At 44.9% G+C, this 18,992-nt stretch overlaps 1 protein-coding gene across 1 annotated transcript in view; it reads left to right on the plus strand.

Moving 5' to 3' along the window:
* MAP3K3 (mitogen-activated protein kinase kinase kinase 3) overlaps nt 1-18,706 on the plus strand; it is a 33,929-nt gene extending 15,223 nt beyond the window's left edge. The window contains exons 7-17 of the mRNA XM_014261038.2: nt 646-766; nt 4,098-4,231; nt 5,067-5,128; nt 5,544-5,611; nt 5,839-5,931; nt 6,760-6,951; nt 8,533-8,681; nt 10,448-10,579; nt 11,173-11,302; nt 11,952-12,129; nt 14,654-18,706. Of these exons, the coding sequence (XP_014116513.1) occupies nt 646-766; nt 4,098-4,231; nt 5,067-5,128; nt 5,544-5,611; nt 5,839-5,931; nt 6,760-6,951; nt 8,533-8,681; nt 10,448-10,579; nt 11,173-11,302; nt 11,952-12,129; nt 14,654-14,882 (1,488 nt within the window). The 3' untranslated portion in view covers nt 14,883-18,706. The remainder of the gene's footprint in view (nt 1-645; nt 767-4,097; nt 4,232-5,066; nt 5,129-5,543; nt 5,612-5,838; nt 5,932-6,759; nt 6,952-8,532; nt 8,682-10,447; nt 10,580-11,172; nt 11,303-11,951; nt 12,130-14,653) is intronic.
* The last annotated feature ends 286 nt before the right edge of the window (nt 18,707-18,992 follow it).

An 18,992-nucleotide genomic window follows, 5' to 3' on the forward strand; every position in this document is an offset into this window, starting at 1 on the left:
CTTTAACATAGAGTCTCGTTGGCCTGGGGGAGATTTCACGTGTCTCATTCCTCTTCCTGCTTTGAATGAGATGAGGGCTCTGTGGAAAAATTATCTTTAATTAGATAATATCTATGTAAGTTCAGGGAAGGATGAATAAATTCATCTTGGCATCTCCAGACTGTGGGTGCTATTAAACTCTCCAGAATTTATTTTTACTTAGTCTGAATTATGAATTTACTTTTTAAAGGCTGTGGGGAGTCAGTTTGCTTCCAAAACAGTGCAAGTCTCAGAATTTATCTCTGCGGGCCAAGGTGGCTGATGGAAATTGTAGGTGCTTCTGTGTTCTGGTCTCAGGGGGTGACAGGAGCCCCTTGTGTTTCATTGGTACCTGGTAGTGTCAGACCCTGGGACCTGCAGATCATGCACTTGAGTTGAGCTGCACTTGTTCTAGTGCTCTGACTCCTGTTTTACACCAGAATTGTAAGCCTGGCTCTTTTCCTGCCTTTTTGTTTGTGTTTTCTGAATTAATAAGATTTCAGGTTCTAGAACTGTTGCTCAGCACTTTCTTGATACTAAGCATAGTATTTTTGAAACTGTGGCCAGGCTGCTTGAGCTCCTTCATCTCACTGTATTTTGTTTTATTCTTTTCATTTTACCCAACAGACCAGTTCTTCACCCCATTCTGGACTGCCCAAGCAAGTCAGGATTAAAACTTCCCAATCTGTGGGGGATGTGAGCACACCCTATCAGCAGCCAGAACCCAGAAGTAGGCATCTGTCTGTCAGTGAGTATTTTTGCTACTTCTGGGTATTTTTGTTTGTTGAAATGTATCTTTTGGGCACTAGTGTTCATGGTATTAGTATTTAGGAGAGCCATGAGAAATTGAAAGGTTATTCTGGGACAAGGCAGTTCATTTTCAAAAGCTCTTGATATGTTTACAATAGAATGTTTCAAGGTTCCTTGCTAAGTTGTGGAGCAGCTAAGGAGCTGCTAAAGGGGATGTCCTAAAGCCAGAGTCATTGTGGTTAGAAATTTGGAAAGCTGATGTGAGTCTATTAAGCTTTTTATTTAGATTGGCAATTTCAGTTCATGAAACCTAGATTTGATTTTTTTTTTTTTATGTTGGGCTTTGGAATCTGTCCTGACTCCTGTAATCAAGCATTTTACTAGGAATTACTATTGCATATCCACCTAGTATCCACATTCTGAGTTGCCTAAACTTCCACTCGGAATTACCGGGTGAGTAGAGTACAAGACAAAATCAGAGGTGCACAAAAGATAATGAAAAAGATCAGAGTAGTATGTAACTTTGTTTCATTTCTTTGGGTTTCTGTTAGCTCAGTGAACTCCTGTTTAGGGGAAAGGTTCATGTAAGACTTCTGTAGTTTTTATGACTTCCATCTCTGACAGATTTGTCTGATTTCTCCCAATTTCTATGTTACAACCTTCTGTATAACCATACAGCACAATTCAAATCTGTTCTTCAACAATGCTCAAAGCTGATAACCTTTATATGAAAAACTAAAACTTGTAAAACACCTTCAAGGATTTATGGGCCCAAAAAAACCCCAAAATAGTCTGTGGTTTAGGATTTGACTCCTTGCTGTGAATCTCAGTGAGCAGTGAAAGTGCAGGACGAAGGTGAGAGTGTGAAGGCCAGAGCCTGAAATGCTGCTCTGTGTAAACTATTTCTCCTTCAGAAACAAGAGAAAGTAAATTTTGCTGGAAACACAAGCAGAGGATGACTCTGTTTGTTACAACAGCTATTTTGGGGCTTGTCAGAACTAATGCCTGAGGACAAGTGAGGCAAGTCACAAAGGGCAGTACCAGGAGCTGGGAATGTCAGAGTTGTTTTGTTTGCAAGTTCTTCACTGTGGCAAAAGAGTGCTTCAGTTTCATTAACTGTGTGAACTTGAGGCAGAATTATTACATGATTTTAGATCAATATTTGCAGTGCAAAGTATCAAATAATAAATCAGCTTAAACCACAACAGTCTCCATTCTGGGGCATCCAAACCAGAGTTGTATCCACACTGTTCTAACCAGAGGTAACTGGGAGAACGAGCTCAGAGGGAAGGACTTGGGAACTAGAGCAGTAGTTCTCAGTGTGGGACTTGTCTAACAAACCTGCCTGTATCCTATTGAGAGTTTGCTGTTCCCCTTCTCTACAGTTTGCTTCTATGAAGCAGCAAACCAACAAAGAAGTACTGAAAGCTTGTGAAGTACGTGACTGAAATGGGGACAAAAAGACTTTTCCCTTCCTTCCTAGTTTGAAATTAATATGCATAAAAAGAGCAACATTCCTTGGTCCTGAGAAGTGGTATCCATGCGTGTCTGATCACCACGTTTCTTCTATAACAGACAAATTGAATGCCAAAATTATTTTATTTAACATATATCTATATGTATCTTTCTCCTTACTGACATTCTGAGGTATCCAGATAATGGTGCCAAAGCCAACAGACTGTAGCAAGTGTCTGTCATGGGTAAACTGTACAGTAATCAGGAGCCTCTTCTGTGTCCCAGTTACATACTGGGACACTCTTGTCCCAGCTTATGGATGCTTTCTGAATAGCTTGTCATTCATCAGTCAAGAAACCATTGGTTTTATTTTCTGAACGTCAGAGTACCAGACTGTTACATTATGAAGAGGTCCAGAAGAGTTCCAGTTTTGTCAGAGGTCTGCTGGTAATTTGGCAATAGCTTGGTCTTGCATCAGTTTCTTCTTCCTTCTCTTTTCCTGTCTTTGGTTTGAAAAAGGAATGTGCCCTCTTTCCTGGTGTTTCAGGCATAAACACTCTCCAACTCATACCAGCTCATGAAATAAAGTCCAAAGCAGTGTTCAACTAAAGCTTTTTGCAAGCAGAGGAGGGTCCTGTGTGGTTCCTGAGCTCCAAAAAACCTCGAGCCTGTTGTCAGCGCTTCAGAGCTTTGGAAGTAAAGATAACTTCCATTTAAAACTAAAAAAAAAAAAAAAAAGTTGCTAAGCATTCTGGCAGGGCTTGTGTTTTTTCCACTCACTTCCTTTGATATACATGGATTTAGTGCCGACTTCCTTTTCCTGCCCAGGGATGGGGCCTTTCCACAGCAGCAGCTGGGCCGGTGCCAGCGGGCCTGGGCTCGCTGTGGCCGTGGCATCTGTCGGAAGGAGTGAAAGTGCTCCTGGGGCAGCCCACGTGCACCCGGGGCCTTCCACCCCTCCTGAGGGCACATGAGCCCTGGGCCCTGCTTGGGAAATCAGCTGGTAGCTCTGAGCAATAGATTGTGGACTTGACAGTCTTGGGCTTCGTGATCTTGGAGTTCTTCTCCAGACTTATGATCTTAATGATTTTATTAATCCCTTCTTTTTAATGTGTAGTTCACTCCCCTTGCACTCTAAGCCATGTCAGCATTCTTTGTTTTCCTTCTGCAGCCCCCTGAAAGGTGTGTGCTCTGCTTTTCAGTTCACTTCTCCCAGCTCTTTGCCTTCACTCTTTATTACAACTTCTATAGAAAATATTTTCCTTGGGAGAATATTTGCTGATCTTTACCCATCTTTCCTAGCACCTGAGTACACACAGTTAATTAAAGACAGTGTTGTAAGGAGCACAGCTTGAGAGCTGATCTTCACCTGCTGCCTCTGGCTTCATGTGTGACCTTGAGCAGATTGGTTGGACCACAGCAGTTTTTGGAGCTCACAGTGGGAATTGGTGGCAGCTGCAGGTGGATAGGTCACTGCAAAATGGGGATTTTTTTTTTTTTTTTCCTGTGTCTAAAGTTTCATCTTCTTTGAGCTCTGCAAAGGAAAAATAAACCCTAAGGGTAAAGCTTCTCTCTGTAGATAGCACAAGAGAAACTCTTTAGGTAGTGCCACTAACAGATGATTAAACTGGAATTACACTCAGAAGGTTGAGAAGAGATTAGAAATAGGTGACTGCTTTGCCAGGAACTTCAGCAACAATCACGTAGCATCTAAAACATCAGTCCAGGTGCACATCAACAGTTTGGTTCTCCTGGTTCCGTGTCTGTCCAGACCGTAGGGCTCACTGTGGAAGCACGGTGGTGCTAGGGGCGGTTTGGGGGTTGGTGTGTGCAGCAGTGGCAGCAGCAGCAGTGTGACACTGTCCCTGTCACAGGCTCCCAGAACACGGGCCGCAGCTCTCCCCCGCCCGGCTACGTGCCCGAGCGGCAGCAGCGCATCGCCCGCCAGGGCTCCTACACCAGCATCCACAGCGAGGGCGAGTTCATCCCCGAGACCAGCGAGCAGTGCGTGAGTACCGGCAGGGAATCCTCACAGCCGCTGGGAGGGCGTTCTGCCGGGAGCGGGGCCCTCTTCTCTTCTCCCAGGGGAAAATACTCGCTGGCTGGGGTTGCATCAACACCTTCAAGTGGTGAGGCGCAGGTTGTCCAGAAAGTTGTGGCTGCCCCATCCCTGGAAGTGTCCCAAGGGCAACCCTAGAGCAAGCTGATCTAGTGGAAGGTGTCCCTGCCCGTGGCAGGAAGTGGAGTTGGATGACCCTTAAAGTCCTGTCCAACCCAAACCATTCTGGGATCCTAAAAGTGCTGCTTTGTGCATTTGAACAGCTTCAGATTGTAGCTATGTAAGTTCAAAGCCTTTGTTGGGCTGCCAGAAGCAGTTGCCTGTTCTGGGCATTGCCCCTCCACCTCTGACTGAGCAGTTTTGGTGCTGTCACACATGTGGCTGGGTTTCCTATTAGCAGGTTTGTGTGACCCTCTTGCTTTTGAAACCCTGCTCTCCATTCAACAAAGTGGGAAGTGAGGCTAAAGGGCACCTTGCAGGTGGAGGCAGCAGCACCAGCAGAGACTGTTCCTGGAGCTGGTTGGGATCAAAAAGCAGCACAAGGCTGCTAAAGCTTGCATCTTTCACAGCAGAGTCCTTCAACAACTAAAGCAGTGCCTCAGAATTTATATGAACCTAATTTCTGTGGGAGATAAAAGAAAATTGTGCATTTAAATAGGCTTAGACACCCTTCTTCAGCTGGACATCCTGCAGGCAAGCAGTCGTGGGCTCTGTTCCTCTGGCACAGCCTCTCCTGGGCCCTGGACTGCACTGATGTTGCTGTGTGTTTTTTTCTGTGTTGCAGATGCTGGACCCTCTAAGCAGTGCTGAAAACTCAGTGTCAGGAAGCTGCCAGTCCTTGGACAGGTGAGGAGCCAGGTACAAATGTACAGACTGGTGAGAACGTGTGTGCTCAGATGGAAATACCAATTGTACTTACATAAAATCCTGTTTTCTATCTCATACATTTTCTAGGAGAGAAACAAGATCTTACTTCCTACCTATAACCCACTTATTTCTTAAAAACCATTAACTGTGTCTTAAGGCTGTGTTATTTTCTGGCACAACCACAGACCAGCAAACTGGTGTTCAGTAGCTTTATGTTATAAATACAAAGTTCTAAAGCAAGCAGAGTGTGTGGAGCCACCCCTCTGAGAACATCTGGCTGCAGGGTATTTAAATCTCTTTTAGACAAGGCTGTACTTGTTCATTTAAAAAATAAAACAGCAAAGAAATATCCCAAACAAGAGCAAAACTGATTCTTGCCTTCTTTCTCTAATAGTCCTTCTTTTCGGAAGTCACGGATGTCGAGGGCACAAAGCTTTCCTGATAATAGACAGGAGTTCTCAGGTATGTCTTTGGTGCAAAGGGTATCTGATCCTGACATTTTCTGCTCTTGGCTGGCCGTCCTCTGCTTGTTGGGATTGTATAAATAGAAGAACTGGGGATATGCTGATGGAAAAGCTATGAAGTTATTTATTGCCTCTTCCTAAAAACTTGCTGTTACAGGAAAATTCTGTCATTGGAAGTTAAGTTTTTTGAAGGAGCCTCACTTTTGTCTCTGCTTCTCCTGCCAGACCGTGAGAATCAGATCTACGACAAAGCGGGCAAAGGTGGGACCTACCCTCGGCGCTACAACGTCTCCATGCAGCACAAGGACTACAATGAGGGTGAGTCGGTCTCAGAGCTCCCACGCCAGGCTGGAAAAAAAGGGTGAGGCAATGGCAACTCCTGCTTGGAGAGCCTGGAAGTGCCTTGGTCCTTGCAGTTAGTGCTGAGGTTGATGCTACTGTGCATGATGCCACAATTTGATGGAAACCAATGGTTGTTGTTTGTAATTCTTTATTTACTTTGTCCTTTCTGGGGTTATCCAGGCTGAGAAGGGGATTGTGGACGTACATAGGGCTAAGTTGTTAGACTTGGCCCTATATATTAGGCTTGGCCCTATAAAAATAGTTTCCTACCACAGAGATTCATTATACTTTGCTAATTTGCATTGTAGGCTTGCTTCTGGATCTTTTAAATATAGCAGGGACTTAAAGAATTACGTCTCTGCTCATCAGATGGCTTTATGCAAATTAATCTCTTAAAATTTTGTGAGGTACAAGTTGGCACAATCTTTGTTCATGGTTTTTATTTGCTCCTCCAGGCACATTATCTAGAAAGTCATTTTGCATGTAGCTGTTAACAAAACTCAGAGCTTGTGCTCAGAGCCTGTAAACCAGATTTTTCCTTTGGAAGGTAAGTTTAGATCTTACAGCACTGAGGGCATTACAAAGTGTTCTCTGCCTTCTGCTTTGGGAATGATCCAGAGCTATACTGAACTCAGGCAGCACCAGCCCTGAGCCGTTATATTTTTGCATCTCGTCTGTTTGGCAGCAGATTCTGCTCCATGGGAACAGAACGTGGGATTTCTCTCCCTTCTCGCAGCTGCTCAGCCCCCAGCTATTACCTTCCACTCACAAGCATTTATTTAAAAACGTTACGTTTTTCCCCAGGCCGGAGGACTTTTCCCCGGATACGACGTCACCAAGGGAATCTCTTCACCTTGGTGCCTTCCAGTCGTTCACTGAGCACCAATGGAGAAAACCTGGGGCTGGCTCTGCAGTACCTGGACCCGCGGGGCCGCCTCCGGAGCGCCGACAGCGAGAACGCGCTGGGAGTGCAGGAGAGGAACATCGCCACCAAATGTAGGCACTCACTGGGAAACGTCACCCAGCTGTGGGCAAGGAAGGCTCTGAGGGTGAACTCCAGACCCAATAGCTTGCCATAATCTGGCTTTAACAAGCCACTAAAACCATGTTTTTCTCTGGCTGTGCTTTGAGACTCATTTATCGCACCCAAAAGACAAGTCTTTTCCTCTCAGATTTCTGCTGGGAGCTGGCCTTTCCTTTAGAAAGCATTGCGAATTCAACTAAGAAGTAAAAAGCCTTGCTTGATCTAGGTGATCTACAGGGTTCTTAAAACAGGCAGACAAGCTTGTTTATTTTCTTGCTCCATTAACATTTTCAGTCAGCTTTTGGGTTACAGTTATTCTGCTCCTTGAGAAGCGTATGTATTTGACTTGCTCCTAAGTTAGAAGGATTTACTTCTGTATTGATGACATCCTTGAGTTGTTTTGTTGGACAGCTTTCTATTATAAAAATAAAAGAAATGGAACATGAGTCATTATTGATGAACTTCAGATATCCCATAGAGTAATTTAAGGATAAAAATGAAGAGTAAGCTTGTAGCAGAGTAAGGAACACACTAAAATACTGACTGGCAGTAAATCTGATTAAGTTAGACATGGCAAAGCCAATCTCTCAGCCCTTCTGTATTTTCACACTGGTAAGATGGCTGGTTCCTGTCTTTGTTTTTAAAGTTTCTTGTTAGATACAACATAATTGGATGCATTGCACTGCAGGAGTCTGGTAGTGTTGCTTTTCCAGTTGGAGCTAAAGCACTGGTCTTGGAGCAACATGCTTTAGGATTAAGGGCAGTCTGAAAAACTGGGCTCAGGTATAAATCTCTGGGTCAGGAGACTGCTGCTTATGGAATGTGAGGGCTCCTAATGCCCTGGGGATGGAACCTCCTGCTGGGGTGTTGGAGATGCTCCTTCACCTGGGTCTCGTGGGTATTTTTATTAAGGCTGACTGTTCAGCAGGTGGAGAAGGTACCCACACTGTGCTGACATGGTGCCTGCTCTGTCAATGTCTAGTAGGGAATTAGGACTCCTACTCTTTCTGGTTAGAGACAGCCTTGCAGTGAAATCCTTCCCACAGAGGTAACCCCAAGCTAACTTGGCAAGGAAAACTCAGGATAATGTCCTTCAAGTTGTCCCAGAAGCTTAAGTCATTCCCAGCTGCTGGGATTGGTTTAGCAAAGCTAATCCAGCTCTTCGTCTGATGCGTGTGATAATGACAGATCAAGGGTTGGAAACTGCTCTTTAGTGGCAGCATCATCTCTTAAGGTAGTGATTTTGTAGAATCCACCTGCTGGTGGAATGTAATTTCACCAGCTCCATTGGATGACTTGTCTGTAAAACACATTTGCAAAGTGTTTTGGGGTGTCATTCTAATGGGACAGCAGTCAGCAGATGCTGAGAGTCTGGATGGCTGGATTCTGTTCAGAGCTCTGCCACTAACTCCTTACTCTGGGAAAGCACCCCATGTGTATTCAACTACAGAATACCTGGTTCAGTCCTACTATGATGGAGGTTAGTCCTGGAAAAACCCCCCTTTGTTTTTAAACAGTATAATGAAAAGAAATTAACTGCTGTTCTCTTTTAGCTCCAAGTGCTCCAATAAACTGGCGCCGAGGAAAACTGCTGGGCCAGGGAGCCTTTGGTCGCGTGTATTTGTGCTACGACGTGGACACGGGCAGAGAGCTTGCAGCTAAGCAGGTCCAGTTTGATCCAGAGAGCCCTGAAACAAGCAAGGTAATTCTCATCCCAGCTTCTAAAACCCTGTAAGGTCCTTTACAATGTCTCTCTCTGTCTGCCCTTGAAAGCTGGCATCTTACTTAGTTTGTACTAAGGTTTCAAGTCATGTGGAGAAGAATAGGAGTCATTTAAAAATCACTTTTCTGTGTTAGTAACTTCAGCCTGAAACTAAAATCCATTTTCTGGCTTCATTCTTGGCTGTCCTTTCTCAGCTTTTTGGGTCTTTGCCAGGTTACTTGAGGAATACTAGACTGCCCTGTGTTCCTGGTTAGACATGGATGTGAATGAAACTAAACCCAGCAAGAGTAGGGCTTTTTTTTTTTTCTTTTTTGAACAGAAAAAGCTGCTTACACATGCAAAACCCAATTCTGGGTTTATATGGTACACTCTGTATGAAGTGCACTAATTATCAATTTTCACTTCTGAATTCTCTGTTTCCTTAAAAACATTGAGCTGTGGGGTGTAAATTAATCAAGAAAAGTGATGTGACAACACTTTAGAGACAGTGGAGATGGGACAGACACCTTGAAATTACGGGACAACACTCAACTCCCTGCACAGGGGATACAGCTGGAATGGCTTTTGGGTTCTTTGCTAGTGTTTTAACAATGTACCAGTTTCCCAATATTGAACAAATTCACTTTGAGCTAGAATAACTGATCCATGAAGATTTAATTATTCTGATTTTATATGGCATATTGGTGCCAAGATATGTCCTAAATCGGGAAGTTCTACTATGTCTGTGTTGTAAATCAGACAGTAACTCTGAGCCAAGGAGGAACAGTCTGAAATACATTTTGAAAGCACTGAAACTCCAAACCTTAAACTATTATTTAGTCTGATTAAGTAGCTTCCTCTGTTTGCATATGTCCCTACCACATCCAGATTCTTGTTCTAAGATTCTGCATCCTCTCCTAGAGTGAACAGCTGAACCTGATACTTTCCCATGGCAGGGCTAGAAAGAGTTAAATGGGACTAATTTTGGGAGAAAACATTATTCCTTTTTCCATAAACCCTCGTGCTTCAGGACCTTTGATGTTCCTCCTGCTCAGTCCCTGGATTCAGCAAGAACCTGATACTTTTTATGAGCAACAAACATCTGTGATTCTATCTGAAATTGTTGGATAACCTCTTTGCCTTTGCACTGTGATACCCTGCTGTCTGTGGCAAGAGCAAAGCAAAGGATCAGTTTCATGTGCAGAGCTGCAGATTCTTTGAAGTAAATAGGAGAGGAAGCTGTTCCAGTAAATCATCAGTGTGAATCAGAACAGAACTGGGTGACAGAAACTTAGCAACTCTCAGCACCTGTTGTTTTGCTTTCCAGTGGATTGAAGTTCAAGTTCTGTACCTGCATTCAGAGCTGTTTCATTATTACACTCCCTGCCCTCAGCTTAGTGAGATAAGTGAGATAACCCACTGTGTTGTGGGTGGAGAATCCTTTCAGCCAGCTGGGGTAAAGCTATGCAGCTGACAGAATCAAGGCAAGAAACTGAGTTTTCCTGGTACTAAATCCATATATGATACTGTCTGTCTTCTATCAAAGCTTCCACACCAACACTTAGCTGCAGATAATGCAGATAAAAAATGATCAGGAAGCCCTGGTAATGTTTGCCTTTTCCAAGAAGCAGATAAAGCCATGTCATGGATTACACTTCTCAGTCTAGCAGTGGTCTCATCCTCCCAGTGACATGACAAATTTATTTTATATATTTATTATATATTTCCTGGGGCTGCAATCTTATTTTATCCTTCAATATCCATAGGAAGTGAGTGCCCTGGAGTGTGAAATTCAGCTGCTGAAGAACCTCCAGCATGACCGTATTGTGCAGTATTACGGCTGCTTAAGGGACCGAGCAGAGAAGACCTTGACCATCTTCATGGAGTACATGCCAGGAGTAAGAGCAGCACAGTCAGGGATCAGAAAGGGAGGGGTCTGGGTTTGTTAGCTGGTTTGTTAGTTGCTGTGATCACCCTATGTCATCTGCCTCAGACCCTCTTAGGGCTGTGCCTTCTCATGCTGGCTCATAATGCCACCATTTCCATTTTATTTATGCCCAAATAACCTCTTTGGTTTTTTCCTAAAGTGTCTTGTACTTGAAATACATTCTCTGTAACAGTCACTAAAGCCAGTTCTTTTCTTCAGTCTAAATTTGTTCTACCAAAGTACCTCAAAGGACTTGGGCCAACATGTAACTGAATTACCAGAATCATGGTACAAGTGAGGCTAAAACTGACCCTCCAAAAAGGGAGGTTTTTGACCCAGATCAGTCTGCTGAACTGTTTTAATGCTTCACAACCAGTTGTATCAGCAGACAGAACCTCCTTAAGCTATTTTTGCCATGAAGCCTGTCCTTGCTGTTCTTAAAAAGGAATTCTTAGGACAAGATGCTCAGAGAGCCTCCCAGAAGGGCTTCAGCAGAGGCCAAAGTATAACACCCAGGACTTGTGGGAGTTGAGTGGGCACTGCAGGATTTGTGCTTTTTGGCAGGGGTCGGTGAAAGACCAGCTGAAGGCGTACGGGGCCCTGACGGAAAACGTCACCCGGAAATACACGCGGCAGATCCTCGAGGGCGTCTCGTACCTCCACAGCAACATGATCGTGCACAGGGACATCAAGGGTGAGAGCAGAAGGGTTTCACGTGGGCACATCCCAGATAACAGCAACTGTGGGGTTCTTGATCTCATTGCAGCTTTGGAGGAAGAATTGCTTTTAGTGTCTAAACTTCAATTTGTGTCCACATAAAAGCTAATCTCTAAAGTTTGTTTTTTCCGTGGTGCTTCGTGTTCAGGACCTCTGACCAAGTAAAGTGGAGATTGACTTGTTTATTGTAGGAGTTCAAAGTGGTTTTAATTAGCTACATCTGTTACCCAGCTGACCAGAAAGCAATGCTTGCGCTTACCAAAGCAGCATCCCAATAAAATCCTTCTCTACACAGCTCTGTTCTCTCTCAGCCTGGGGGCCCTGCTAGGCTAGCTGAGCTGTTTACAGACACTGTAACAATGCTGGTGCTGACTCAGCTCTCATTTCCCTCCCCCTCTTCACTTCCTTGTGTTTTTCCCTGAAGTTTTTCCCATTTACAGCCATTAGCAATTGGCTTGTTACAGCCTGAATTAAAGAAATTATGTTTAGCAGGTCACCTGAGGCTTAATGGGGAAAGAGCCATACCATGAACACGGGTATTTGGGGTTGGATATCGTTCTGTAGCCTGCATATCCAACAGCTGGATTGCATGAAAACAGCTGTCTTTGTTTTTTGCTTCTGTCCAGGTGCCAATATTCTCCGTGACTCTGCTGGGAATGTGAAGCTGGGGGACTTTGGGGCCAGCAAACGGCTGCAGACAATCTGCATGTCAGGGACAGGCATCCGCTCCGTCACGGGCACCCCGTACTGGATGAGCCCCGAGGTGATCAGTGGGGAAGGCTACGGCAGGAAGGCAGACGTGTGGTGAGCCTTGCACTTGCTGTCCATAGATCACTCCACAGCTCTCTGGAGATAACACAGACACCTTCTGCCATCTAAGAATCCAAATTCACACCTTGTCTAGATTAAAGGTTTAAGGAGAATTGAAGTCACTGGTTTGAGCTCAAGACGTGATCTTCTGCAGGCTGTGCTTTCCAGGGTTAACACCCAACAACTCATTTAATTTTTCAGGAACAGTTTCCACTCATTCCTCCCTCAAACTGATAGCTGTTTTTTTGCTTTCTGGCTGGTGCAATGTTTTCATCCTTCTCATGCTCTCAGGCACTTGGTGGAATTCTTGGGGTGTCCTAGGCAGGGCCAGGAACTGGGATGATGATCCTTGTGGATCCTTTCCAAGGCAGGACATTCTTTGATTCTGTGATATCCCTTAGAAGAGCAACTGAAGGTTGTTTGGGGAGAACCCATTCATTTAGATATAAAATGAGAGTTATGCTTACAGTGTACTGGAAATTAATAGAATTTTAGCCTTGAAGGAAAGATGCTCAAACCTGGAATAACAGAAAAGATCCATGTTGGATCAGAGATGATCTGCATGAATGGAAACTGTTGCTGTGCTATTATTGGCAGAGCCAAGAACAGCCTCTGTCAAAAGAGAAAAATGGTTCTGTGCCAAAATGTTAACTTTGGGGGTCTTGAAAAGATGAGATTATCAAACTTAAATAAACGACAGGGACAGAAGGTCTGGTTGTGCCTCCAGAGTAAAGCAGGGCCTGTTTCCTGTACGGGCGATGAGTGGAATCACATCTGAAGCATGTCTCGTCTGCAAAGGGTTAAGTCCTGCAGCCTCTCCCAGTTGTGATGCTTGGGGAGAGAGTGAAGCACGTGCCCTTCCCCTGGGTTGGTGCAGTTGTGGATTTCCTCTTGTGCTGACATTGGTCCATTCCCATCAAAGAGTCGCTGCCATTGGCCAGACTCCAGTTCCTACAATCCAAATCATTATTTTGGGGGGTCAGAATTTTCCAGTGCAGTGCTGGTCCCAGGGTAGATGTGTATGGCCCAGGGGCTCAGAAACGTAACAAATCCATCCACCTGGCTCTGTGCCACTGCTGCAGGCCCCTCTCCAGTTTTCTTTTTCCTAAATAGCAGAATATGTGAGTTATTTGTTATTGCTGGAGTGACTTGACATGAAAAACATTCCTGCTGTTTGCTGAATATCTTAAAGAAACCGGATCTGCTTAAACAGTATAAATCAGTCTAAACAATAATATATCCCTGCTTGCTTTTGAGCAAACCCCCAGCACTTCAGCACACATGGTTTGCATTTTCTGTACTCTCTTCTAGTAAGTCTGAAATGGCTGGAAAACTGTAAAATTTTCACGTTAGATTTTAAACCTTGTCAAGAAATCAGTTCTTGCATATTCACTGCATTTAATTCTTTTCCTTCCTTATCTTGGCAGTTGATGCAAGTCTGCTTCTCAGCATGTCTTTTCCTTTTCCTTGCATTTCACCTCAAAAGAAGGTCTAGCTTTAAGGTGGAGGAGGCAGTTTTGTCTTTTTAATGGAAAGATGTGATAAAAACACAGGATTGGATATTAAAAAATCATTAATGGCTTTTACTTAATCTGTGGCATGGAAGAAGCAATTAATTCTTTTTGAATAAACCCCAATCAGTGCAGTGCTACAGCAACTGTCTTCCTTGGGAAGGTGTTGGAGTCACGTCGCTTCAGAAAGGTGGCTCAGCCACGTCCCCAGAATCACGTCCTTGCCCTGAAGTAGCCTGCAGAGCCCCATTAATTTTACAAGGAATTTTTCCTTAAGGTAATGATGCATCTGTCCCACAGGGATTTAACTTACTGCCTTCCCAGTTTGGAACTGTTACGATTTCAATTATTTTTTGACTGATGCTTGGTTTCTTGTGACGTGGAGATATTATTAGGTTGTTTTTTTCCCAACGTGGGCATTTTTTATGGCTGTGACTGAAAAAGGATTTTGCTGAAATGGCTTTGTGGGGTCAACGAGCTCTGATTCTCTGAACCTTGAGTGTTAAAAAGTGTTTTCTACCTTGCAGCTCAGCAAGTTGAGCCTCTGAGCAATGTGGTCTAGTGGAAGGTGTCCCTGCACATGGAAGGGGGTTGGAACTTGTGGGTCCCTTCCAACCCAAGCTGTGTTGTGACTCTGTGATTCTCTATGTGCCTTTGAGTTAGAACAGAAGCAGCAGTACCTGAAGCTCCACCAACATCAAATGGTGCCTTCAGGGATGTCCCGTGGGCACCTCTTGTTCCCTGCTAACACAAATGTTTCCTGAGGGGAGAATTCGAGCAAAGGGGAGCAGGACATATTCAACAGGACAACTTTCCAGGCAGCTCCCTGCTCTCCTGGCAGCAGGAAGAGCAGCTGAGTCAGGGCACATGTGGGGTTTGCCAAGCACAAACTCCCCCAGGAGCCGTTTCCAGAGCGGGACCTCACTGTTGGCTGCTGGGGAGCCCCCCCTGAACGCTGGGCATTATTGAGTGAATTCTCATTTGGTTTTCTCCTGTCTGCTTTCCAGGAGCCTCGGCTGCACCGTGGTGGAGATGCTGACAGAGAAGCCCCCCTGGGCAGAGTACGAAGCCATGGCAGCAATCTTCAAAATTGCCACCCAGCCCACCAACCCCCAGCTCCCCTCCCACATATCAGAACATTGCCGGGACTTCCTAAAGCAGATCTTTGTGGAAGCCAGGCACAGACCCTCTGCTGAAGAGCTGCTCAGACACCAGTTTGCACAGCTCCAGTACTGAATTACCTCCCTTGCTCACAGCTCCTGCTGGGCTTTCCGTGCCCTGTCTTGTCTAGTTGCAACTGCCCGTTGTGGTGCTGCATCTTCAAAATGCCAACTCGGCTAGGCCTAGTCCTTTGGGAAGTTCTGCCAAGGAACTTGGGGTCTGCTCTCGTGCCTGATCCTTCGTTTGCTGGACTGATGTTCATCCTGCCGACAGCTGTCCGAGCAAAGCTGCGTTTTCCCGTTACCTGGATGTGACGTTGCAGCTGGCTGCGTGTTTTCTGCCGGCACAGGAATGGGAATCTGACAAGTGTCCTCACTTGCTGAACATAGGAGAAATCTGAACCCAGGTGGGAACTGGAAGAGCTCCATTCTTCAGCAAAAGAGAAACTTGCACCAGCCTCCAGACCAGCTCTGTCTGTGGGAGTCCCTGGTTTCCCCTGCTGGGGCTCCAGAGGCGTCTCCAGTACCTGAATCCAGCAAAAAGCCACGTGTCATGGAGCCTGTGCTTGCTACAGGATGGTATATTCTTCTTCTTGAGTATTCAGCATCTGAAGGTGTTGAGAAAATATTGATTCAAAAGTATGTGAATTGTGTTATTTTATAATGAACCCGTGGATTTGGGGGTGAGGGAGGTCTTTCCAGCTAAATGTTGGGATAATCAGACATTTCAGCAGAATGCAATCACTCCAGGACCTGAGGGAAGGGCTCTCCTGCTCACGTTGCAAAATCCAGAGCTAATTTCCAAGGTTTGACCTGTCCCAGCATTAGGACAGTGCCAGTTAGTTTGTGTTGTACCAGACAAATCTGTGCTGTTCCTTCTCTCTCTGGGGCTGCTGGATTCAAACAAAACCCCTCTGGAAGGGAATTCAGTGGAATTCAACTTCCTCCTGCATCTGTCTTTCACTGGTAACTTTTTACCATCCTTTTAACCAAAGATAGTCCATCTGGTGCCCAGGAATTTACTTCAGAGTTTCTTTGAGCACATGGCCTAGTGGAAAATTGAGGGTTTCTTGGGGAGAATTACCTGGACACTCGTTCTTGTGCACAGGAAGCTGGAATCGAGCTCAACCCTTTGCTTTGTGGTGTTTGAATTACAGCTGTGCAAGTGATCATTTAAGAGTTCCATAAAAATGTTAAGGCCTAACTTAAATAAGCTTTTGTAGGAGTCAAGTCAAACAGGGAACCTGAGAAAATATTTAAAATGGTGGCAAATATCTAAAATTACCTGGAGATCCCCGTGCAGGTACCAGCAAAACATATCCAGGTGATTGTGCACTTGAAAGATGTCACAAGTCAGAGGACTGAGGTCCTGATGACATCAGATCCTCTTCTCCTGATCTGGGCACCAATAATCTTTGTTTCACTCATGAAAGACCAGCAGTTTTTAAGTGCTGGGGATTCATAGAGTGATTATAAATTATCTCTGAGAAATGAAAGAAAAGCAAATGTTAATTAACTAGAATATTGCTTAATAGGGCAACACTGAAGGTGTTCTGCTCTTGTATTGGAAACCATATTAAGGTTCCACACACCTCCACTCTTCTCCCCCATAAAAAATTGAAATTTTAATGCATTATGGAGCAATTTAACCTTTTAAATGAATAAGGCCAGTTTTAATGAAAGTAAGCTCTTTCAACACATGAAAAATACTGTGTTGAATTAAAAGAGGAAAAAAAAATACCCTAAGAGCCCCAACCAACCAAAAGTCCTGAAAAGCTTTAACAATATGAAATGTTTTTTCTGTGCCAAACCCAGAGCAAACTGTAACCAATAAAAGCTGGTGTTGTCCTTTCCAGGCTCCCTGCACTACTCCAAGGATGCACTGTCCCACTTGTGGGCACTTAGGGGATCCCTTTTATTAATGCCCTTGTTCCATAATTTATTTAATTATAATGAGAGCACTTCAGTTGATCTTTCCCCAGGCAGGAACTCGACTCCAGATTGTCCAGACCCTTGGCCTGACTTCTGGCCTGCACTTCACTGTTGCCATGAGGGGAGGCTGTGAGGCTCCTGCTCAGCTCAGGGAGCTGCTCACACCACTTGGCTGGCACTGTGGGATTATCCCTGCAGGCTGCATGACAAAAGTAAGGGGTCAGCACCGCTGGGGGGCCCAGCTCTTCACGCCTTGCAACCTAAAGATACCAAAGATTGGAGTCTTCATCCACCGCCCGTCCCTTGCAGGGATCAGGAGCACAGTGATACCTGTCCTTGGCTCGTCCTCACCAAATCCAGACCTTCTCCCATGGTTTTTCTCTTCCTGTCTCATATGCTGTGATTTGGGGGAGAACAGGGCGTGAGGAAACAGCGGAACTTCTGTCAAAGCAGCTCAATCCTCAGGACCTGTTGTGGCTTTTACCTCACCCGCATCACGGGAGGCGCCTCCCAAGCGGAGCAAGAGCAGCCGGGAGCGATGGGCTCGGCGCTGTCCCCGAGCTCGCAGCCCTTGGCCGTGCTGGAAGCGCCTCCTCTGTGCAAAGCCCTGCGCTCCAGGCTGGAATGGGACTAAACTGCAGCTGTGCAGCGACAGAGAACACGGGGCCAGCTCGGACTGGCGCCTCCAGCAGCCGCCCCGGCGCCACGCGTTCGGCACAGGAACAAGCCAAAGCATTACCTGTATGTTTGGAGATGCACTTTTATGAATGTAGTTTATATCGCTCTTTTTTAGCTCTTTTTACATCATGTAAACAGTGATGCCTCATATTTTTTTTTTTTTAATTTATATCGTAAAAGATCATATTTGGTGATTTTTATATATATCGACTGTTATGGGGTGGGGGAGGTGGGGAAATAAATTTGACGCCTTTATGAATTTAAAAAGGAAAAAGAGCAGCTGGTTTTGCAGAGAATTTGCTGATGGTTTATAATGAGTAGAGCCAAGCCGAAATGCCTCTTTGTTTCCTCACAGCCCTCTTGATTATGGAAAAGGAAGATGTGGAATCCTGAGTCCACTGCTCCAATGAATAACTTGGGGCTGACATTGATACCATGGGCTTTTAACAGCCCTGGCAGCAAAAGAGTTTCAAGTGGACAGAAATGTAATTATACCTCAGAATTGAATTGCATCTGGCCTCTTTATCCTGGTACACAAGAAAAAAACTGGGAATAAACTCATTTAGGGGAGAGTGGAGGAGGCGTGCCAGGCTGACAATAAGCTATTGTGTGAATTCCAAATGTCAGGTTGGACTTCCTGCTGTTCCTTCCAGGGAGGGATATATAGGGAATATTGAGTATTGGGATCCCTGATGGAAGGTGCTGCAGAAATGCAGAATACTCTGTTTGACAAATAATTTATCAGAGTCGCACTATCCTGAAATGGTTAAAACTAATCAGAAAGTGTCCGAGATTCCCTTTGGAGAGGAACCTGGGGGGGATCTGGCTGTCCCTGAGGTAGTTAGGAAACAAAGTAGTGACATTTTGGTCTTGGTGTGACGATTCTGTGCATTCCAGGTTACTTGCTTGTTCTCCAGAAAATCCCATCTTTGCCCATTCTAGTGGCAGTTCAGTTGCATCAGTTTGGATGGATTTTTTGGGATGGTTTTTTTTGCCTAATTTGGAATAATACTCCAAAGAATTTGAAGCTGCTCCAAAGAGTTCCCATTGACACCAGTTACCAACATAAACTGAAGGAAGGAAAAGGTAGGTGTGCCAGGAGCAGTTCAAAAAGGAAGAAAAGGACTTTGTTATCACCACAAATGAGGCAAAGCAGGGAGAAGGGGCTTTAACCTGAATTGTGCAGAAGACCTTGACCCAGTAGTCTCTATTTACCGACCGGGGGCTTGCAGTGCAAAGCCAGGCCAATGTATCATTTTATTTACAATAAAATTATCATTTATATGAAAATCTGTTTTGGTGACTGGCCCTTTAAAAAACAAAAATTCAGAGAAGGAAAGCCTCTGGTTTTCAGACAAGTGGAAGATACCAGGAGCTGCCTGCCAGAAATGGAGCTTCCCACCTGGTTTAATGTTCTTTTTCTAACTGAAAACCCACCTTTAAAAACCTGGGTTCCATGCTTCCCTACCCCCTTAAAATCACCTGGTGTTGTTAAAACGCTGCTGGTGCGGCTGTGCCGGAGGGAATGGGGAAGTGATGCTGGGCAGAGGCAGAAGCAGCACCGAGGGCTCTGCAC

Source organism: Pseudopodoces humilis, chromosome 29, assembly GCF_049639895.1.
Source record: "Pseudopodoces humilis isolate 2021_Gansu_Grassland_sample_001 chromosome 29, ASM4963989v1, whole genome shotgun sequence".
NCBI classification, from domain to species: domain Eukaryota; kingdom Metazoa; phylum Chordata; class Aves; order Passeriformes; family Paridae; genus Pseudopodoces; species Pseudopodoces humilis.